At 46.1% G+C, this 24,199-nt stretch overlaps 1 protein-coding gene across 1 annotated transcript in view; it reads right to left on the bottom strand.

The window, feature by feature from the left end:
* Positions 1-23,743, bottom strand: part of RAD23B (RAD23 nucleotide excision repair protein B) — a 366,676-nt gene extending 342,933 nt beyond the window's left edge. Inside the window, exon 1 of the mRNA XM_086962076.1 lies at positions 23,344-23,743. Within this exon, the coding sequence (XP_086818202.1) occupies positions 23,344-23,433 (90 nt within the window). The 5' untranslated portion in view covers positions 23,434-23,743. The remainder of the gene's footprint in view (positions 1-23,343) is intronic.
* Between the last annotated feature and the right edge of the window lie 456 nt (positions 23,744-24,199).

Raw genomic sequence — 24,199 nt, 5'->3', positions numbered from 1 at the left:
GCAGTGTGCGAGTATGCAGGGCGAGCAGTGTGCGAGTATGCAGGGCGAGCAGTGTGCGAGTATGCAGGGCGAGCAGTGTGTGAGTATGCAGGGCGAGCAGTATGCGAGTATGCAGGGCGAGCAGTATGCGAGTATGCAGGGCGGGCAGTATGCAAGTATGCAGGGCGGGCAGTATGCAAGTATGCAGGGCGATCAGTATGCAAGTATGCCGGGTGATCAGTATGTGAGTATGCCGGGTGATCAGTATGCCGGGTGATCAGTATGTGAGTATGCAGGGTGATCAGTATGTGAGTATGCAGGGTGATCAGTATGTGGGTGTCCAGGGCCAGTAGTGTGAGTGTGCAGGGTGAGCAGTGTGCGAGTATGCAGGGTGCACACTTTCACCAGGAACACACCACCAGCCGTCATTGCACGCTTCCATCAGGCACACACAGCACCAGCCATCAGTGCACAATTTCTACAGGCACACACACCACCAGCCATCAGTACACACATCAGTTAACGCATCTACAATTAACTATTGTAGCAATCGCAGTATTGCGCACTTTACTTTTAAACATAGTCATCTAAAGTGCAGGATGCCACCATTGCTACAATTCCAATCGACATAATTCCACTACACACCACATGCATACACTCCATAACACATGGCGAAAAGACATTGCCATTTACAATGCCATTTGCTCTAACTCAAAAAAAATCCTAGACCTATTGCATTTCCAATGCTTGTTTTGTGCAGGGGCTATCTCCGCTCTGCCGCAGAGTCAGAGTTTTTTCCTGAACTCCGCGTTCCCATGGAGCGCGGAGTTGCCAAAACTCCAAAAACTCCACCGGAGGAGCAGAGTTTAAAACCCAGGTTTACTATAAATCTGTTCATGTTTCTGGAACGCGGACTGAATCTGCCCCAAAATAGTAATCCGGGTCTTGATCTCCTCATTATAAAGTGGCTAAATATTATTCTGGCACTTCTTCTTTGGAGCAAGCCAGGCCAAAATCCTACCCATAGACACCCTTTCTTCATGCACCTTTTGTAAATAGGCACTATCAGCAACACAGGCTCTCTCATAATAATCCTTCATTAGCAGTTTCGCTTTCCTTAACTCTCCTTGACTGTTAAACCGCAAAACGTCTTTACTGGCATTCTTCAGACCCTGCTCTAGTTCAATTCTTTTGGGGGGGGGGGGGGGGGGGGCGCAAATGTATTCCTGCAATAGTCTTAGAGGATATGCAAAACCATATGGTCGACTCAAAAGCGTCCCCCAGTTTTAGCTGGCTGTAAACTGAATAATCTCAAAGTCATAATCAACCTCCTTAGAGGGCCCCATCCCCACAACTGAAACTGCTACTAGGGAGTAGTCCAAAAATGTGGCACATGCGTGCAATACCTTAGGGCAGAGGCCTTCAAACGGTGGGGCGTGCCCGCCTGGGGGTGGTGATTGGGTTCCCAGTGGGGGCACAAATGCCCGTGCAAGTAAATGTTAATGAAGATGGTGTGGAAGTGCGACCTTGTTTATTTGCTGCATTTCCAGGCTGTCTTCGTTTACACATAGTCCTTGAAGTGAATTAAAAAGATGAAGAACTGTGTTGAAAGTGATTTGGGGGTAGAGAGTCAGGTGGCAAAAGAAAAATAAAAGAACAAAATAGTATAAGTATTTTGTTTTTTCACCGTCCGGTAAATGAGTATAAAATAAAGCACAAACAGCTTAATTTTAATTGCAAAATAATAAAGGTTAATCTAACAAGTAATATTGTATTCTTTTTGGGTATAAAAACTCAGCAAATACCATCACTGCAAATTTCTGTGTGTGTTAAAGCTGAGCAATACAGAATTGTACCCTAGTTGGTGCATTGTGGAAAAGTGACCTTTGAATTTATAGTCCGGGCCACTGGAAGTATGCATGTGTGCGGTTGCACCGTTTTTCTCATAATTATGGATTTGCTGTACTTGCCACACAATCCATCATCTGCTGCAAAATTTTCCGATTTTAACAAAAAAAATTCTAGCTCAAACAATTCAAAACTTTACTAAAAATGCAGCAACACTTGTTGCCACGCAGTGGAAAGCTCTTTGCAAAGGTTGACTAGTCACCTTTGTTACGTTATTACTATATGTGGGTGTTAAACTAGTACTTATGCGGGGTAATATATGTTAGAGACAGTGTTAAAGAGTATACAGATAAAGTAAGGATTAATAGGATTACAAAATGTGCTGCATTGTGTGCGTTTTCTTGCAGCATAATTTAGTCAATCCAGTCACATATTTAGGCATTCTGCCATATAATTCCAGAGTCAATATAAAAATGTACCTTGAGGAATTGTTTCAACTTATTACTCAATCTTTACTAAGTCATATATATGTACATTAATTCAAATAGACATCGGAGTCATGGTATCAATCATTTTCAATTTTATATCATAAACGATGACATTTTTTTTTGCAACAAATAGAAAAGGCAACACAAACAACACTATTACATTCAATATACTTCCGGTAGTGCGTTATACTGTTGGTATAGTACGTATTATATACATATATACATAACGTGCTCCTGAAGCCTCAGTCAGCTCATTCAATAAGTTTTTTATGAATGCTGTAGTTCATATTTACAACCAAACAGTATAAAGGCGTCGACGTTTCGGTCTTTAACACACGATTTTCCTCAAGACCATCATCAGGACTGAATGTTGCTCAAAATATTATGTTACAAGTTGGGAATCACCAATCTTCATAAAACAATAGAGAAGTCTAAACTATAGACCATCCGATTTCAGCGTGTACCTCCTCAAAAAGATAGGAACAACTCAAAAGTGACCCGGTATTACTCCTTCGTATCTTACTTCCAGTGTGGTTCCAATTTGCACACCGTGTACCTAACAGGACTCTAATTCACTCCGTCTCCGTTAGTATGGTGACGGAGTGAATTAGAGTCCTGTTATGTACACGGTGTGCAAATTGGAACCACACTGGAAGTAAGATACGAAGGAGTAATACCGGGTCACTTTTGAGTTGTTCCTATCTTTTTGAGGAGGTACACGCTGAAATCGGATGGTCTATAGTTTAGACTTCTCTATTGTTTTATGAAGATTGGTGATTCCCAACTTGTAACATAATATTTTGAGCAACATTCAGTCCTGATGATGGTCTTGAGGAAAATCGTGTGTTAAAAACCGAAACGTCGACGCCTTTATACTGTTTGGTTGTAAATATGAACTACAGCATTCATAAAAAACTTATTGAATGAGCTGACTGAGGCTTCAGGAGCACGTTATGTATATATGTATATAATACGTACTATACCAACAGTATAACACACTACCGGAAGTATATTGAATGTAATAGTGTTGTTTGTGTTGCCTTTTCTATTTGTTGCAAAAAAAAATGTCATTGTTTCTTATATGATATAAAATTGAAAATGATTGATACCATGACTCCGATGTCTATTTGAATTAATGTACATATATATGACTTAGTAAAGATTGAGTAATAAGTTGAAACAATTCCTCAAGGTACATTTTTATATTGAGTAGTTACCCAGTTCCTTGGGGATAATTGGGTTGCCCTGTCTTTATTTACAATATAATTCCAGAGGCCATGTTTAAAGTGCTATGAGGTCCCTGCCTACAGCAGAAAGCACTGTGAATAGATGCAGTACACTGGAGCCTAGGGGTCGGGGGGGGGGGGGGGGGGGGCACTGCATCACAATTATGAATGACTGTCTCACTTAAAAAAAAAAAGAAAAAAAAGGGACATGGGAGCTTATTTTCCTTTCTAGCTTTAGGACAGCGGACACACTTATAGAACAAGCATTGGCATAGCCAATAGGTCTCGCTTTTGGGACCTTATAAAGTATTTAGTTATGGAGCACAATATCCTTGGTGCAACAAAATCAACTGTTGCATGGCTAAACACTTATAAGGTCCCAAAGGCGAGACCTATTGGCTATGTCAATGCTTGTTTATATTAATGCTGGCAGGTGTATGATGTGGGTTATACCTATTGAAGTGGGTTGGGTTTGGGGTGGTCGGACCTAGGGTTAGTGTGGTTCAGATTGGAGCCTGGTTAGGGTTACAACTAGGGTTTGTTTTAGGGTCTGGAAATGATGTAATATTAGGGTCAGAGTTTGTGTTAAGTTTAGGGTTGAAGTATATGAAAAGATAAGGTGATGTGTTGAAGCAGTAGTCAATTACAATATAAACTGGCCAAGTCAACTGGCTCCTTTGATATAGTGGCGGATCTCAGTGTAGGAACATACAGCCAAGTGCACCCCTTAGTGTTCTGCTTGGGAGCGATCGTATTGTGTATCAGAACAGGGGTCATGCTAAAGAATTGCAGTTTCTAAGCATGTTGGCACGTGCGCGTGGACGTGGCAGGACTCACTCGCTATGTCGCAGCCAGTGTTGGACTGTAGTGGGCAGCAATCCACGTTGAGGATTAACAAAGAACTACATTATTAACTTTATTTAGGACAAAAGAAAGTTATTTCTCTTGTATGCAAGGAAAGTGGTAAACAACCCAGGGACTCAAGAGGATGTGGACGTCTAATACGGTTTCACATTACTATACATTTCTGTTGTATCAGACATGGAAAATGCTGAATACTGCAGCGTGGTTGCTTTGCAGTACAGATGAATGGCTCTTTTGAAGCGGTGTAAATCTTTTCAGACGGGTATTGGGGAAAACAGAAGGATAACTGCCATGCTATACAGGAACACTGACAATTTTACACATTTGTTTTCACCTACTCACTCTTGGCTGTTAGGGAATAGTATAACACAAACAAATAACTAGAATTTTTTTCACTAAAAAATAAAAGTGCGGCAATGCTGCGCTCAAGAGACATTCACAGCTCCTATTAACCCCTTCAGTGCTGCGCGAATTCCTCTGCGGTGCTGAAGGTTCTAAAGAACCTATGGACTCATGACGGAACGGTTCCGTCACGAGCACCGAAGGGGTTAATTTAATCCACCACAAAGAAGCTGGAGTAAATGCATGAAATGGTTTTCTCCATAGCGCTGACTATCATAACAAGCAAAAACGACTAAATTATCCACAGCTTCTGTTACAAGGTTGCATGTTAGCCACCACAAAGGACTCCGACGCCTTGTCAAGGGCAATAAGTGGTATATCAATTCAATAACAATCCAATGTAACGCAAATAGCATATAAAAAGTACCTCATCACAGTAGTCACACCCACAACTGATAGGGGCTTCACTGTCGCAAACCTCGTAATCTCACCCCACGAGGACCAATCATATTTTCGCGTTGCTTGCCTTAAGAGCAAGGGATGTAATTCAAGCCTCGATTTAGATTTTACAACCGCCCTTCTAGACATACAGACAAAACAGTACGAACAGGAGTGAAAGATGGCCCGTGAGGCGTCCACTCGACGTCCATCTTGAAAGAGTCTTTACTCCTGTTCATAATATCTCGAGTCAAGCTGAATACCGCAAAAACAAAGTTCTTATCAGAGGATGGGCAATAATTGTCTGTTTTGCTGAAGTAGTATTTGAATACCTGTTAAGTATTGCTAAGGCCAGTAAAGGTTTCGAAATATTACGAAAAAATAAAAAAAGGTAGTAAAAGTTAGAGAATAATAAAGACACGCAACCAAACTTTTCTTTAAAAAGAATTTGTAATGCAAATAACTCTTTACGATACATATAGCAGTTCCCTGCGACATACAGATAAAGAACAGTGACCATCCATTACATTTAACAAGTCGTCAAACCAAATCCAAAACGGCACGCGTAGGTTAGAGGATATGTGGTAGCTTTGGCAACTGGTCCGAGACGCAGCTGTGTGGACTTGCCGTGTCACGTCACAGGAGAAATGAAACGAAGTACCAGAAGTTGTACTTTAAACATAAAGCTTAGACATCCAGGAAGTGTGGAGCTTGGATGCAGACGACGCACCCAACGTTTTGAAACGCTGCATTTATAGGCCTCGGCTGAAGGTACTCGGAGGAGGGGGGGGAATGTGGGATCGCTGTGCTAGGCTCTGGACTTACGAGCGGGCAAAGGTGAAAGAGATCCATTGGAGAAGCATGAGCGCTTCTGCGCGTAACAGCAAGTTGGTGGCCGCCTTTGGTAGCACTTTAAAAACCTGCTTACTAAATGTCTTGCCAGAGCAGCGCATGCACTGGCTCTAGCTAGACCTAAAAAGGGGAATATATGTGGGAGCTTTTTTCTGATAGGGAGAGAGGGCCTGTTTCAAGATTGGAGTGATGATATAGCATGGTGGGGAAAGGGTTAAAGACACAGAGGAGATAACCTACTACTCAGGAATGCAGGTATTAGCTTAACAAGTGAGTGGTGCATTGGGCTCAGAAGCAGGAGGAGCTCACAACACCTAAATTACGGGAAGCAGTATTTGGGGTCAATACATGTTTTTGTTTGATGCATTTGCTGTTTAATACGCCTCATGTTTTGTGTGGTTTACTAGCTATAAAAAAAAGTACTCCTGAAATGATCTCATAAGCCCCGCCCCCGGCACTCAACCATGTCCCTTCCAGAGAGTGCAAAAAATAGTCCAACCTTGCTGCTGACTTATACCGCTCTGACACACAAGTAAATTCACACCTAGATGGATAGTCCTCTCTCCAGCCATCTACTAAATTCAGAACCCTCATATTGTCAAGTATAAATCTGGCAGAACGTGGTTTGTTCTGGTTTCGAGTACTTATGGATGTATTTGATGTCGGATACAAATTATATTAAATTGATTATATTTTTGCAGAGACTACATCTTCTGGCCATTGTCCTGCTGAAGTCACCTCACAGCCTCCAGGTGCTCCTGTCCCCATCTGCTTTCTTTAGAATTCTCCTGTTGTCACTTTCTACCAACAAGCACCATTTTAACTCCGAGGTAAAGGGGTGGTTCCCCTCTCCCACAGGAGGAGAAAACACTAGAGGTCATTACAAGATCATCACAGCGCCATCTACAGGCTATCACTAGACATTAGTGTAAAATCCACATCTCCTGCTTTCATCATGCGAAAGAGGCGTTAACATGTTGACTGACTTTATTTATTGCTCTGTTGTAAGCTAAGCAATTGCTATAAAATCCATAGGGAAGGGCTGGCGGTCTGGAGGGATGCTGAGTTAACCTCTGTGTGGGATCTGTTCAGAGACCAGGAGTTAATAGAACAAAAAGGAGCTGTGCCGTTCCTCAGAAGGAGAAAGGTTTGAGTCACACTATATAGGTGCCACTGGTCTTGATAATATCACAGTTGGGCATCCCTTTTGATGCTTGTAATGCCCTCACACACCCTTGCAGGTGTCATGCTTCATCATCTGCTCTGCTCCTCATTGGGTCGGCGGTGCAATACCCAACGGGCTCACCTCTAGGGCACGTAACTATCACAGGGAAGGACTTCTCGAGCACAAACCTGATGAGCCGAAGGAGAAACAGCCCATAACCTGTGTGACTACGTTCACTCCAGCTTCAGATAAAATGAATACCCTTTGGCCAGTTGCAGGAAGATCATGACATACCAGTGGCCCATTTCTCAATGCATGGAACACTAATAGCCAAGATGGGATGCCTGTGGAGTGTCACGGACACTGAACCAGAGCTTCACCCACTAACCCAAGCCCTGCTCGTCGTGGGGGCGGGGCAGAAGCTGGTGACCTGTTTTTTTTAAGCCTTGGCGTATACGGCGACTGACCCTCTGTCGCCTGTTCACCAGCACTGGGAAACAGATATAGGACGAGCCCTTGCACCCAAAGAATGGGAATGCACTATACACTATCCATTCAAAGTATCCTGTAATGCCAAATTCCAGTACATGCGATTCAACATACTGCACAGGGCATATCTCACCCAGGCTGTCCTACATAGAATGTTTGGGTCCTCCCCTCTTGGTCCTCGATGTCATGCACCCAATTCGGATCAATTCCACATGTTCTGGTCATACCGGATGCTGCGACCCTGTGGTCCAGATTCACAGATGTACTAACCGTAGTGACAGGTTGTGCCAACCTCCTTACATTGGAGGGGGTGCTGTTAGGGATATTCAGAGAAAGGAGGGCTCAAAAGGTGTCCAATAGATTCATAGAATTGGCAATGCTCATTGCACACCAGGCTATTGATATGCATTGGAAGGCCATCGCACTCTCAACACTAAAACACTGGTGTGCAAAACTGTTAATAATGGCTGTTGTACTAGTGGACCCAGTATTATCCCCATGTCTGGACTGTATAGCATCTAGGATGCTGGCTTTCTTAACGCCCAAGATCTATCTGCTATCTTGTTATGTTTGTAGGGATTTAGAGTTCATTTATATCAAACCATGTGCTCCTATCTCGGTATACATGACAATGTTGCGAATCTTTTCTATGAACAGCCAATTGGATCCAAACTATCTACTGATGTAATATGATCAAAACTAAAAAATAGGTTCAGGAAAAAAAAAAATTCTATGTCATTTAAGACTGACTGTTTACCAATATACTCAACCCTAGGACACAACAGGAACACATTCGAAAGAATTCTGATCGCACACCCAATACAGCTCAGATATGTCATATGTAGTTTGCTATAATTAGTGCTCAACGCAGACTGCCATCATTCAACACCAGACATACACTACATTAGAAAAGGGTGAAAAAATACCTCACCCAAACCACAAAAAACGCATACCACTGGTTAGAACACCACACACAGTTTGAGCTATAGGTGTTAATTATTTTTTTGTTTTTTATTTATGTGTTGTTTTTTCTAAATAGCTAAATTAATAGCTTTCTTCTTTACAAAGCCAATAGTTATAATTTTTCTAAATGTGACACCTCTAGCATTTGTAAAGCAACATGTTTTGTATTAACGGGACTTATATGTGACTTATATGTATTGATATAAAAAAAAATCAATGGCTTTAAAAAACAATAATTAATACGTAAATAAAATGGATTTTATTTTATATTGCCAATAGCTTAAAGTTTATTAAATATATTTAGTGAAGATGCTGAGTGAGGGTGAGTGAGGGTGAGGGTGAGTGAGGGTGGGTGAGGGTGAGTGGTTGAGGGTGAGGGGTTGAGGGTGAGGGGTTGAGGGTGAGGGGTTGAGGGTGAGGGGTTGAGGGTGAGGGGTTGAGGGTGAGGGGTTGAGGGTGAGGGGTTGAGGGTGAGGGGTTGAGGGTGAGGGGTTGAGGGTGAGGGGTTGAGGGTGAGGGGTTGAGGGTGAGGGGTTGAGGGTGAGGGGTTGAGGGTGAGGGGTTGAGGGTGAGGGGTTGAGGGTGAGGGGTTGAGGGTGAGGGGTTGAGGGTGAGGGGTTGAGGGTGAGGGGTTGAGGGTGAGGGGTTGAGGGTGAGGGGTTGAGGGTGAGGGGTTGAGGGTGAGGGGTTGAGGGTGAGGGGTTGAGGGTGAGGGGTTGAGGGTGAGGGGTTGAGGGTGAGGGGTTGAGGGTGAGGGGTTGAGGGTGAGGGGTTGAGGGTGAGGGGTTGAGGGTGAGGGGTTGAGGGTGAGGGGTTGAGGGTGAGGGGTTGAGGGTGAGGGGTTGAGGGTGAGGGGTTGAGGTTGAGGGGTTGAGGGTGAGGGGGTGAGTGAGGGTGAGTGAGGGTGAGGGTGAGGGGTTGAGGGTGAGTGAGGGTGAGGGTGAGGGGTTGAGGGTGAGTGAGGTTGAGGGTGAGTGAGGGTGAGGGGTTGAGGGTGAGGGGTTGAGGGTGAGGGGTTGAGGGTGAGGGGTTGAGGGTGAGGGGTTGAGGGTGAGGGGTTGAGGGTGAGGGGTTGAGGGTGAGGGGTTGAGGGTGAGGGGTTGAGGGTGAGGGGTTGAGGGTGAGGGGTTGAGGGTGAGGGGTTGAGGGGTTGAGGGTGAGGGGTTGAGGGTGAGGGGTTGAGGGTGAGGGGTTGAGGGTGAGGGGTTGAGGGTGAGGGGTTGAGGGTGAGGGGTTGAGGGTGAGGGGTTGAGGGTGAGTGAGGGTGAGTGAGTGAGGGTGAGTGAGTGAGGGTGAGTGAGTGAGGGTGAGTGAGTGAGGGTGAGTGAGTGAGTGAGTGTGAGTGAGAGTGAGTGAGTGTGAGTGAGTGAGTGTGAGTGAGGGTGAGTGAGTGAGGGTGAGTGAGTGAGGGTGAGTGAGTGAGGGTGAGTGAGGGTGAGTGAGGGTGAGTGAGGGTGAGTGAGGGTGAGTGAGGGTGAGTGAGGGTGAGTGAGGGTGAGTGAGGGTGAGTGAGGGTGAGTGAGGGTGAGTGAGGGTGAGTGAGGGTGAGTGAGGGTGAGTGAGGGTGAGTGAGGGTGAGTGAGGGTGAGTGAGGGTGAGTGAGGGTGAGTGAGGGTGAGGGTGAGTGAGGGTGAGTGGGGTTGAGGGTGAGTGAGGGTGAGTGAGGGTGAGTGGGGTTGAGGGTGAGTGAGGGTGAGTGGGGTTGAGGGTGAGTGAGGGTGAGTGAGGGTGAGTGGGGTTGAGGGTGAGTGAGGGTGAGTGAGGGTGAGTGAGGGTGAGGGGTTGAGGGTGAGTGAGGGTGAGTGAGGGTGAGTGAGGGTGAGTGAGGGTGAGTGAGGGTGAGTGAGGGTGAGTGAGGGTGAGTGAGGGTGAGTGAGGGTGAGTGAGGGTGAGTGAGGGGTTGAGGGTGAGTGAGGGTGAGTGAGGGGTTGAGGGTGAGTGAGGGGTTGAGGGTGAGTGAGGGGGTGAGGGGTTGAGGGTGAGTGAGGGGTTGAGGGTGAGTGAGGGTGAGGATGAGGCGTTGAGGGTGAGTGAGGGTGAGTGAGTGAGGGTGAGTGAGGATGAGGCGTTGAGGGTGAGTGAGGGTGAGTGAGTGAGGGTGAGTGAGGATGAGGCGTTGAGGGTGAGTGAGGGTGAGTGAGTGAGGGTGAGTGAGGGTGAGTGAGTGAGGGTGAGTGAGGGTGAGTGAGTGAGGGTGAGTGAGGGTGAGTGAGGGTGAGGGTGAGTGAGGGTGAGGGTGAGTGAGGGTGAGTGAGGGTGAGTGAGGGTGAGTGAGGGTGAGTGAGGGTGAGTGAGGGTGAGTGAGGGTGAGTGAGGGTGAGGGTGAGTGAGGGTGAGGGTGAGGGTGAGGGTGAGTGAGGGTGAGTGAGGGTGAGTGAGGGTGAGTGAGGGTGAGTGAGGGTGAGTGAGGGTGAGTGAGGGTGAGTGAGGGTGAGTGAGGGTGAGTGAGGGTGAGGGGTTGAGGGTGAGTGAGGGTGAGGGGTTGAGGGTGAGTGAGGGTGAGGGGGTGAGTGAGGGTGAGGGGTTGAGGGTGAGGGGGTGAGGGTGGGTGAGGGGTTGAGGGTGAGTGAGGGTGAGGGGTTGAGGGTGGGTGAGGGGTTGAGGGTGAGTGAGGGTGAGGGTGAGGTTTATAAACATCCATGCGCTCAATAAACACGTCTCAGGGCTGTTGGGCGAACCTGGCGAAATAGAATGACAGGTAAACAAACAGCTTTCCAAACGCACACTCACATTCAATGCCGTGACATCATTTTAAATCCAAAAGTGAAATCAAACTTCACCTCATAAACGAAACCCAAATTCGCTTGATCCAAACTTGAGCTGACAAATATACGATTTTTTTCTCCCTGTCAACGAGCCAACAGCTACTTCCTGATTGAGGGACGAAGCAAAACCGTACTGCTTTTAAGAAAAAAAAGGTTACCTTTTTTAATTTCTGGCTGGATGACAACAACGAAATCCCAAATTGTTTCACTGTTGTCAAGGCGTTTGAAAATGGAAGTTAGAAGGACCCTGGGTAATTATCCGCAGTATCAAAACTAAAAGTTAAGGCAGCAGAGTCTGTTGCTGGAGACGGGTCTAGATCGAAAGCAAAACAAGACAAAGAGAGCGAGAGTGAGCTGGCCCTGGAAACGCCTCCCCTCCCTGCTGTTTGTTTCATGTTTGCAGAGGGAGCTGTGGGGGAAGGGAGACCTGCTGGAGGGGCATGGATACGAGAAGGACTGGCTCAACCAGTCGAGGAGGGAGCGTGCTCGTTCTGGTACATACAGCGAGGCCATTTTGAAGCGATATGATGAGGGGGCAGTTCCCTGAGACCATGCTGTAAATCATTGTTTTTTTTCCTTATTGTGTCAAATAACAATAAGCATGGCCACTTTGTTGTGAAATATAATTCTTTTACTACATATAAAGCAAAATGAAATATAATGTATTGCTTCTATGATTACTATTTTATTAAAGTTGCAAAAACGTGTTTGCTTCCATTTATTTTCTTTTAGACCGAAAGGCAACCTGTAAGCTAAGCGCCCAGTGCATGTTTGAAACAACTGATTAATGCTTTATAACAAGATGGCCTCTATCTTTATTCGACCCCTGCTCAGCCTGCCAGAGCCTGTAGTCTCCTCTCAGTTTCTACACTGCCAGGGGTGAGGAAGGAGAGCGGCAGTTAACGAGGAAGGAGTGCGGAAGTCAGCACTGAGCTCTCATTGGTGAAGTCAGACCGCCTCATTCTTTTCTCGGAAAAGTCAATTTCATTTTCATTTCCCCCCATCGCCAGCAGCTGCAACAGAAAGAGGAGAGGAAGCAGCGCTGCTTGCCAGCACAGCCGCCCATAGGCAACAAGACGGAGGGAAGAGAGGGGAGGAGAAATGCGACACGGCAGGAAGGGGAGGGGGCGGAGCGGGTAAAACAAGACGGACGTGCACGCGCTTTTAAGCTCAATGCGCATGCGCATTGAGCTTAAAAGTCACTGGCACTGCAAGGAATCGCCACGATTCCTTGCAGTGGATAAAGAGTGGATAAGCCCCCATAGTCTCGCTTGCTCGATGCGCATGCGCATCGACAGGCGAGACCTAAACATGCAACCCAGACATGCATCACAACCAACAACATGCTCACACTATTAACATACAAAAGGCATTCTTCCAACTTAGGTATGCACATAATAGCAACTCCCTTCAGCTCTTAAAAGAAAACAAATATACACTACGTACTAGAGGACAAACCTCACAAAATCCCAATTAAAATCAGATTTCGGTCTGTGATGGTAGCATGAAAGTCACATGCAAAGCCACCACAATAGCAAAATGTGTGCCACACAAGTGTCAACGCAAAGCGCTTGCTAAACAAGGAGCAGATGCTAATACCTTTCGCTGCAACAGATATAAACAACATTCACAAATATAGAACTGTATTGTCAGAATGATGTATTAATCAAGCAAAAATTCAGGTGTAGAAGAATGATCTGGAAAGCCAGGAAATATACTCAGTCTGACTAGATCAGTTTCAGTCTTCAAGGAGCTTCTTCTCCTACTTGGACCAGAGAACACAAACTTAAAAAAAAGTGCATGTATATTGACTACTGCTTAACATGAATATTAATAGATTTTGCTACAAAGCCCTCCCACATCATTTTAAGAAATGCTTCTGAGTGCTCACTCAGAGAAAGACCAACTGACCAGAACCTACGCCTACGGGTTTTCATATACATGTGGAGAAGATTTCTATTACATGGGACTCCCAAATAATCCCATAAGTACACTTTGAAATCTATGACTGACACTATTATTTGTTTATTCAAGCACAACAAAGTAAACGTGCATTTTTCACTAAGTGGAGAGTCAGTGGGGTAAAATAATTTATAAATGTGTGACAGTACATTTCTTTTTGCCGGCAGAGGGAAACTACTGTCCCATATAAACTCCTTCTCTGAGACCGCCAAGAAATTGGAGAAGGGGTAGTTCCCATCCACTCAAAGAAAAGTCGCTTACTCTGCCTTTCGCAGTATTATGTGTGCCCGAACGGGGAGGTGCAATTTAGTACAGCACATCTTTTTTCTGCATGACTAAGGGGCACTCAGGTGCACAGAAACTTGTGACACTCAGGTCCCGTTATAGCACTGCTGAACCCGAATATGATGTGCAATGGCTACAGAAGCAAACACCCCGTAGTTGATTTAAATAATGAGCAATGAGAAAGTGGCACGTCATGGTTGCTCAATCACCGTTACAGGCAAATTGTTTCCAAATTTTGCATCAAAAGCGTCATGAGTAGACATAAGAACATTTGAAGGACATTGTAGCACATAAAACAACCTTGCACCTCTGCACAGGGGCGGTGGGTGACATTTATTTCAAAGTGGTGGGGCGCCAAGTGATTTGCATACAGCACCGTAGCGAGGGATCCCGAACCCCAAAAGGGGGGCTTGGGGGGGGGGGGGGGAGGGGGGGGTAACCCCCCTCCAAGAAAATTTAAAAAATTGTGCATTTTCAAGCAAATTTGAGAAAGCAGGAAGGTTAAAGCAATTTTGAAAGCGCAGTTATTACATTAATAGATGGCATAACATAGGTAGCTGCTTATTCAGTATAACCACAGAGCTTCATTCATTCCGTCCTATTACGCTCAGGTGCTGAATTCAGACTATAAGACTTTCATGAAAATCTCAGCTCTAAGAGTAGAAGAAGTTGCACAGCAGTTGGGAAACAGCCTTCACAAAGCATTAGGAAAAAGAGAGGCAATTACTTGAAAGCAAACTGAAAGCAATACATCAAGTAGTAACTTAAAGCAATGCATCCAGCAAAACAGTGCATGTAGTCAACCATACAAAAGTAAACTAAAGCAAGTGTGAACCTTCACTTTGAAAGCAGGGTGCTAATCAACAGGCCAGTCACATACATTTAAACTGAAGAAGAGTACACCTCAGCATGCAGGCACCAACATAAAAGCACCAAGCAAGTCAAACAGTTTAATGAAAGTCAAGTCAAGTCGGAAATTTATATAGCGCGCTACATACCCAGAGGGTCTCAAGACGCTTGAGGAGGGGAAGGGAGTTACTTGTCGAATATCCAGGTTTTAAGTTGCTTTCTGAATGCTAGGTGGTTCTGTGTGAGACGTAGGTGGGTGGGGAGTGAGTTCCAGGTTTTAGCTGCGAGGTAGAAGAAGGATCTACCTCCCATGGTGGTTTTATTGATGCGAGGAATGGTAGCAAGGGCTTGGTTGGAAGATCGAAGCTGGCGAGGGGGGGTGTAGAAGGAAAGTCGTGTGTTGAGGCATTCGGGTCCAAGTTCGTAGAGTGCTTTGTGGGCGTGGGTTAGGAGTCGGAAAGTAATCCTCTTATTGACGGGGAGCCAGTGGAGGTTTTTCAGGTGGCTAGAGATATGGTCTTTGCGTGGGATGTCAAGTATGAGTCTGGCTGATGCGTTCTGGATGCGTTGTAGTTTTTTCTGGAGTTTTGCGGTGATACCGGCGTATAGGGTGTTTCCGTAGTCCAGGCGACTTGTAACCAGTGCATGGTTGACTGTCTTTCTGGTTTCGGTGGGGATCCAGCGAAATGTCTTTTTGAGCATGCGGAGGATGTTGAAGCATGAAGATGAGACTGCGTTGACTTGTCTGTTCATCGAGAGAGAGGAGTCCAGGATGACGCCCAGGTTTCGTGCGTGGTCCGTCGGGATGGGTGCTTTTCCAAGGGCCTCTGGCCACCAAGAGTCGTCCCAAGCGGAGGGGGAGGTGCCTAAGATAAGGACTTCTGTTTTGTCTGAGTTCAGTTTCAGACGGCTGTGCTTCATCCATTCTGCTACTTCTTTCATGCCTTCATGTAGGTTGGTTTTGGCGGTGTTGGGGTCTTTGGTGAGTGATAGGATCAGTTGGGTGTCTGCGTAGGAGATGATGTTGAGGTTGTGTTGGCGAGCGATGGTTGCGAGGGGGCTCATGTATACGTTGAAGAGGGTGGGGCTGAGTGAGGAACCTTGGGGTACGCCGCAGATGACTTCAGTGGCCTCGGACTTGAATGGTGGGAGGCGGACTCTCTGGGTTCTTCCAGTGAGGAATGAGGTGATCCATTCAAGTGCTTTTCCTTGGATCCCGATGTTATTGAGGCGCTGTAGGAGAGTGCTATGGCAGACTGTGTCGAAGGCTGCGGAGAGGTCAAGGAGGATGAGGGCGACTGTCTCCGTTGTCTAGTAGAGTTCGAATGTCGTCTGTTGCTGCGATGAGAGCGGTCTCCGTGCTGTGTTTGGCTCGGAAGCAGGACTGTGAGGAGTCGAGGGATTTGTTGTTTTCGAGGAAGGCGGCGAGCTGGTTGTTGACGGCTTTCTCGATGACTTTGGCCGGGAATGGAAGGAGCGAAATGGGGCGGTAGTTTTTGAGTTCGGTGGGGTCAGCTGTGGGTTTTTTCAGAACGGCGCTGAGTTCGGCATGTTTCCAGCTTTCCGGGAAGGTGGCGGAGTTGAGGGAGCAGTTGATGACATCACGGAGGTGTAGTGCTATGATGGAATCTGCTTTGTTGAAGATGTGGCGAGGGCATGGGTCTGTGGGGGATCCTGAGTGGATGGAGTTCATCAGGCGGATGGTGTCCTCGGTGGAGATTGGGTTCCAGTTGTTAAGGATGTTTGAGGGGGGTGCAGGTATGGTAGAAGATTGGGTGGGACGGTCTCCGGGTTGGATGTCGAAGCTGTTGTGGATGTCTGCAATTTTGTTGTGGAAGAATGAGGCTAGGGAATCGCAGAGGGCTTGCGAGGGGGTGATGTCGTTGGAGTTGGCTGAGGGGTAGGTGAATTCTTTGACGATGTTGAATAGTTCCTTGCTGTTGTGGGCGTTGTTGTCTAGTCGGTCTTTGAATGCGGTTTTCTTGGCAGTCCGGATCAGTTGGTGGTGTATGCGGGTGGCGTTTTTGAAGGCGTCCCTGGTGCTGGTGTTTGGGTCTTTTTTCCAGGCCTTCTCAAGGGAGCGACAGAGTTTCTTGGATCTCTTGAGATCATTGTTGAACCAGGGGGCGTTTTTGCTGCCAAGTTTGATTTGATGTTTTTTCAAAGGTGCTAGGTTGTCGGCGCTGTTTGTTAGCCATTGAGTGAGGTTAATGGCTGCTTGGTTGGGGTTCGAAGAGTGGGCTGGGGGGTTTTGAAGAAGCGATGAGGAGATCTGGTCGATGGTGATTTTGTTCCAGTTTCTTCGCAGAGTAGGTTGAGGATGGTTGTGCGTTGTCGTCTTTTTGTAGGTAAAGTGCACGCAGCTGTGGTCCGTCCAATGGAGAACTGTGGTGTGACTGAAGGAAATATGTTTGCTGGAGGTGAAGATAGGGTCGAGTGTGTGACCTGCGATGTGGGTGGACGTAGAGACAAGTTGTTTGAGTCCGAGGTTCGCGAGGTTGTCCCGAAGGGAGGTGGTGTTGCTGTCGTTGCTCTTTTCCAAGTGAAAGTTGAGGTCTCCCAGTAGGATGTATTCCTCGGAGGGGAGGGCGTGTGGGGTGATGAAGTCGGTGATAACGTCGCTGAATTTTGCACGGGGTCCTGGAGGCCTGTAGAGGAAAGCAGTACATCCAGCAAACTAGACAGTGACTCAAAAAGTAAACTGAAGCAAGTGCACACTGAAAGGAATGCGCAGTCATAAGTCATTCACATAAAAGCAACTTACCTAGACACCAAATCAATTACATGGGAAAAACTTGAGCCAATGCACCCAGAAAACCAGACCAACACACCAAAGCATCCCACCCCTGATTGGATGGCAGCTGTGCTCTTAGGATCGCCCCTCAGTTTTTTGGCAGGGTTGAGCACCCCCCAGTTTTATGCCCTCTGTGTCTGAAGGGGAGACCGGCAAAAGGGGTCATAATGGGACATCTGGCACAGCCACTTTGTAATCGAGGTCACCCACCCAGCTCAAGACAGAGTTACAGGCTGATCTTAAATCTTTAAAACAACCACAAGGGTCTCCAGTTAGTTGGTTCTTGAGCCAAAAGAGTCCTCAGCTCACTGGGAGTCTTTACATCGCGCCTGAGATGACATGACAATGTCCCTTAATCCGGAGCAACTGTGGGGACTGGTCTGGGTCTGGATCTGACTTGGTACGAGCAGGATACAAAAAGTAACGGGTAGTTGGTAACCTACTTCAAGTGAAGGAGCTGTAAGGAACCTAAGCGCACTGGTGTTGATACCAATAACAGGGCAGCTCTGGCTTTCTCAGGGTGGGTGTCAGCTGTGTGATGAAACCAGCATGTGAAGCAGTTACCTCAAACAAACTAAAACCAATGCACTCATCAAGACAAGGAGTTACATGAAATCAAATAGAACTCCACCATCAAGCCAGGTAGTCACCTAAAGGCAAATTGATATGACTGCACACTATGGGAAGTGCAATTCACCAGCCAGCCTATTACACTAAAGGAAAATAAAAGCAATGCTCCCAGTAAACAAGACAACATAAATTGAAAATGTTTCCCCGCAGGACCAACAGTCACAAAAAGTAAAGAAACAGAACGAAGTCAGAGGCACTCCAGGAATCCAGGAGAGTGGTCTGGTGGACTGTTCATGAAGGCTGAACCTGGTTCCCCAGAACGAAATTCGGCAGCTCTGGCATAGTGCCACATCCCCCAATGAACACCATACTATCTCACTGAGACACCCACCCTGCCTTCAGCTACAACCCAGTTGTGCCCTGCTACATATACCTGGATGCGGCTCAATTCAAATTATGCACAAGAGTGATATGCTGCCTGGAAAAAAAGTACCTTCCTGGAAAAAGCAAACCCTCATATGGATGCAAGATTAAGTAAAGCATATGAAATGTAAGTAAAACAACATGGCTACCTTAACACTTTTATACTTATTATTCAGAAATCAAGAGTGTTTTTTACTGAAACTTTAAGTACCACTACAGATCCCTGGGGAGACCAGTATCACGGTATATTGCTTATAACCTGTGAACCTTGAGCATTATGGTTTAAAAAGACTGCATTACTCAACACAGAGCCACTGCTTGTTTTTCTTTTTTTTTTCCTGTTTCATTATTTTTCATCCTTCCACTCCATTATTGTTTCGAGGTCTCAGTTACTTTTCTTTTGTCCTCCACATGATAAATGCGCCTTCCTTCCCATGATTTCTAATCTTTCCCATCCCCTCCTGTGATTTAACCTCTCAGTTCCCAGGTCACCCGATACCTGAAAAGTGGAACTGGGCCCCAGGACATGTATTAAATAGCCCCACATCCTCCAATGTCTCTCATACTCAGGTACTTATAAATTATTTGGTGACCTAAACATGGCCACTGAGATGGACATTAGCCATGTTGAAGTACATGGCTTTGAAATCAGGCACAAGTTAAGGGTGCACATGGATCAACAACAGACCAATTCGGTTGGCTGAAAGCCCAATAGGTAAGTATATTGTATACAATTTTAGGAAAATCAAAATGTCTTGGCTACCACAAGACCTAAAAACATCCTTGTCAAATTGTGGACCGCTGTTCCTGAGTGTCTGAGAAAGTGTACCTCATTTCTTTAATTTCAGAAAAAGCTGAAGACATGGTTATTTTAAACAGCGGCTATGTCACCTTAGCTTATTGATTAGCGCTGTGAAACCTTATGTCGGTAGCTGCTGCGCTTTATAAGATTATAAATACATAAATTGTCTAATGTTGGACATTGGCAACAGTTTCTGTATTTCTCCTGCCAAGACACAGAAATTGTTTAACCACAGAAATGCAACACAACACTTGGGACTGATTAGTCAACCTATTTGATGACTGAAGTTGAGCAGAAACTCACTGACATAAGAGTCACAACTTTTTTGTGCATTTTCAAACACATCTAAAATAAGGCTACCAATTGTTGCAAAATTTCAAAATCGGAGTATGTGCATTAGATTTAATGCAGTTTAGTGAAATAATTTTTCCAGATTGAAAGCGTGGCTAGATATTGATGATACATTTAGATTCATTTTTTCAGTGTGGGGTGCTATTATCCAAATTCTGCTCTATTCTGTATGCCCTTCACAAACCTGAGCTATAGACACATGTACAAGAGGGGGGCAGAAATCTTTATATTTCAATAAACTTACTTTTTTCAAATAAAAAAGCAACATGTAAAATAGATACAAGTGCTGTTTGATTTACTTTCCTCATTTTGGCACTGCTCTGAGAAACATTCACATGATTTTCCACAGTCAGTTTAGCTGATTTTACCAAATTTCCCTGTAGAAATTGGAAACTATTTCTGCAGAACTTCCTATATTTTAAATTACCTTGTTGTGAAGGTTTTGGGGCAAGATGGTGCTATGTTCTTGAAGTAAAATACTACAAGAAGTGTGAAAGATGATTGAAGACTTGGTTTTAGAAAGTTGCACGAAAAGCTGGTTTAATTGCGCCCGGCTCTGCCGCGATCATGAACGCCCACTTTGAACACACTATTAAGATCAATGGGGTCACCCTGTCTCACTCGGAACCTGGCTCACTTTGAAAACACAGTATGGGAGGTGTGGGCCTCCAACAAGCCGGGAGGTGACTCATTGTGCTCAGGCCCCCCCTGGATATAACGGCCCAGGACCCTGCGAGCATGGACCCTATCAGTCAATGGGGGCGAGAGACAGCCGGACTCAATAGACTGCCAGCAACAGCATGCGCCCGTTGGCATTGTTATTGTTATCTGAGTTTTATATCGCGCCAAATCACCGTCAGGTCTCAAGGCGCTTCTGACAGATACAGCAACAAGAAAGGTAAGTAAACAGGGGTAAAGATGGACCGTGGCTGCACACTGAGGCCCAGTACATAACACAGTGCTCCCTTCCAGGCGTGCGCCGGACTTGCAATGCCCAGCTGGAACCTGTGAGATGCTTGGAATTTAGCCCTCTACCTCAGGTGCAAAATGGAGTAGGTGCCCCTTGGCGCCAGGGTGTGACGTGGACACCGGAAATCTAAAGATTAGTGCTTATAGACTCTGCAACATAACACCAAGGCCTGCTAATAGGCGCATACATATGTGGCCTTAGCTATCGTTGCACATCTGCTTAGTTGCACCACCTGCACAGAACCCTCAACCAATTCATTGTGACCATCAGAGAGAGGCGATAGCGCTGAGCCCTGGGTGGGCTAGGACACAGGTTCTCCCTCTCGGCACTGCTGCCATCGGAGCTGCACAGACCGGTGTGCTGGGTGCCCTGACAGACAGCGCTCACCCCATCCCACAGGGTGGGCCTGCGGAACGCTGGTGCTCGAGCCTCCTCGCAAACTTCACGCACAACAGACAAATACTGCACATTGACCAGCCTCACCCCCCGGTGGATAGACTGGATGCAATTCTGAATGCCATTGAGAGATCCAGAGAATCACTAGAATCCAAAGTCGATAAAGTAGCAGCGGACCTGACGCTACTACACGTGACGCAGACCACAGGAAGCTGAAAGACCGAGTAACATCCACGGAGCAGGACTTGGCTGATCTCAAGCCGGCCACAGACTTCATTTCCCATAAGTGTCACTCCTCCCCGAAATCTGGATTGCACCATTCCCCCAGACACCAATACAAGTAGGATTGAAACAGTCACTCACTGTGGAAACATGGAATCAGAATCGGGCACCGCCAACGACCAGTCCTCCTTGGCTTGCTGCGCCGGTGGACCAGCCAATCCTAATTGGCTAGGGGGTCACATTTGCTGCTCGCGCTGTCGCCCTTAGGAAACCCGGGCTGTGGCAGGCGAACAGCACGTTGAAGCACCCCTGGGTCCCACTGGGGAACGTACAGTGCGCATGCTTGAGAAAGTTGCCAACTTTCTCAAGCATGCGCACTGTAAGTTCCCCAGCGGGACTGCGCACTACGGTCTGCTGCAGCCCGAGTGTGTGGACTGTCACTCAAGCTGCAGCAGGCCACCACCCCCTGCGCAATTCAGCGCAATGTATTTTAAGATACGGCCGGCGGCCACGATGTGGGTCCATGGTGGCTGGTGGGGCTCCGCCCCTACGCCCCAATGGACGCACCGCAGCTGTTAAACTTCAGCCATCGGAATTCCAATGAAAAAAAACATGTTCTTATGGTTATAAAATGTTTTTGGTTATGATGTGCATCTATCTAGGTATCCGCAACTGTTTGCCATGAGTGGCGCACAAAGTGCAGCCCTTTGGTCAATGCAAAATTATCACTTTAGCCATTTCTTAAACTTTTTGGTTTCTTTTTAACTTTCCCGACAATATTCTAGGAGTAGAAATAATAACTACGCCTCCTGGAATTGCTAGCTTCAATGTATTCTCACTCAAGCAAAGAAAAATGCAATGTAATAAGACCACCGCTCTTAACGTGCATGACACCAAAACACTGCAGACATAGGGCACTGGGCAAAACCACACGCTCACAACCAAACACAACTGAGTAGCACGCTTCAATGCCTATCAGAGACATGCAACTAGAATACAATAAATGTATTGTATGTGGATAGTCTGGAAAAGGCATGGATCCAATCCTGCAGGGCCCAAATTGAATATCCTAAGTAGGCAAATGCAGGTGATGATTTATACATGTATAATTCAAGAAGGCGGATTGGTGTTAAATTGAAGTGGGTGGAATACGTTTCCATTTCTTCTGACAAAAGTCACCTTCATACGGTGAAAAATTAGCACACATATGTATAACTGAAAAAGTAGGACAGTCACCAACCGGTTAAAACACTGAGGTTCTAGCGCTACAAACCAAAGCAAAATTTAGTCCTTAACATTTTTGCACAAGACTATCTAATTAGAGACATTCAAATGATCCATATGATGCTTTTAAAATAAGATAGATTCTGAAAAACTACAACTATTGTTGTCCCCGTGATTAGGGTTTAGTATTCAACGACAGTGCTGTTGACGTACTGGGAAAAAAATACCAAACTACATCGAGTTACGTCGATATTAGACTGAAGCAGGTGCCCTGAGCAGCCGAGGGTGACGTTTCTAGTCTCATCGTCCGGGGTGTTCAGGAAACCCCAGTTTTCAACACACCCATTTTACGTCAAACGTGCTTCACTGTCACATCTGGTTATTCTGCAAAAGATGTAGGGTTGCGTATGACTACTTCAGACCTCCAAAAGCAAGCATGAACTGTTCTGCAGGTAGTGCAACTGCGAGGAAAGTGTTCGGGCAAGCCTCATTCCATTAACAGACCCTGGGATGACACTGCAATTCCCAGCTCCGATACTGGACTTCCGACTTTCCTCCGAATTATTTCACATAATGACCGCTACTTTTAACTTTTCAGCAACATCCATCTCTACGACCAGAATTCTTATCAAAGATAATAAACACCCCGTGACAATGGGTAATTTAGACTCCCCAAGATCCCACACTTATAACTCAATGAAAGCCAAAAGGGACATAATATACCTCCCAGAAATACTCTGAGTTCTCAATGTTCGCATGTGTTGGGTGGTGGAGGCTAGAGTGGGGAGCTTTAACTACTACAAGTCCTCTCACAATGGAGAAGTGGAGGGTTACAGGCTCTGGGTTACTTCAGATTTGGAAGATAATCTGAAGTAAGCCACAGAGCCCACTGGGACGTGGAGGTCCGACTCAAAAATGAAATACGCGGCACACCTGAAATATTTCAAATATTAAGAAAAGAAGGCGTGTGCGCTTTACTGTGGGTGGGGTTTCTTCCAACTGCACAGGAACTTGAAAGGAGACCCTCCAACCACCCCTTCTTCAGCCCCACTCCTGCGCCCAGGCCCTCGCTGTACCGTCTGTTCGGGGTCGATCTCTATCTTGAAGGTTTGCTGCTGCAGGGTCTTCAGGGTGATCTGCATGAGGCCGTCTCCCCGTGACTCCATCGCCGCTACGCCTGTTTCCGGAAGGTCCGGCACTCGCTCTAGTGCACTGCGGGACTGGGCTGCGCGCGCTAAGGGGTCGCTATCTCATGGCCGCGCGCCGCCCGCCGCCATCGTGACTCGCTTAGGGTATCCTGAAAACGGGACTAGCTTGAGAAGGCGGGGGTGACGACCAACAAGATGCGCATGCTCACATCCTCGCCTCCGCTCCAGAAGCAGAAGGTGTTTTTCATAGACATAGAAAAGAGAAGCACAAGGGTACCCGTCGCGTTGAATAGCCTACATAAACCACCAGACGCGCATTTCTCACTGTACGCATGCGCTTGCTCAAAATTTCGCTCGTCATCGCAGAGAAAACGTCACTGTCAACGTCTTCTTTTGGCACATAGTAAGTACTGCCTGATCCTAGCATGGCATTCGGGAACGCCCAGTTGATGTGCTCTGTCAAACTTCAATGAAATCTAAAGCTCAACTGTAAAAGCTCACCGCGGACGTCGTGCATTGATATGTTTATAATTCACAGGTTTAAAGTGTTTAATTACTATAGGGATGTGTGTGTTTATAAATTGCTACTGTTTTCAGAAAAAAAGCGTGTTTACGTTTTTGGATTAAGATGTAGGTGAAAATAGTTTGTGCAACATTTTCAATATTCTACCAAATATCCCCGCTTGATTTAATAATCATTTACACAGCTGCCAAATACTTTGTTAGTGACTTCTTCCTATGTTTGTCGGTTTTGGTTTATTTTTGAGGAGGGAAAAAATACGGA

The sequence above is a fragment of the Lissotriton vulgaris genome, chromosome 3_1 (genome assembly GCF_964263255.1).
Source record: "Lissotriton vulgaris chromosome 3_1, aLisVul1.2, whole genome shotgun sequence".
Lineage (NCBI taxonomy): Eukaryota > Metazoa > Chordata > Amphibia > Caudata > Salamandridae > Lissotriton > Lissotriton vulgaris.
This window is presented reverse-complemented; position numbering and strand designations above follow the sequence as displayed.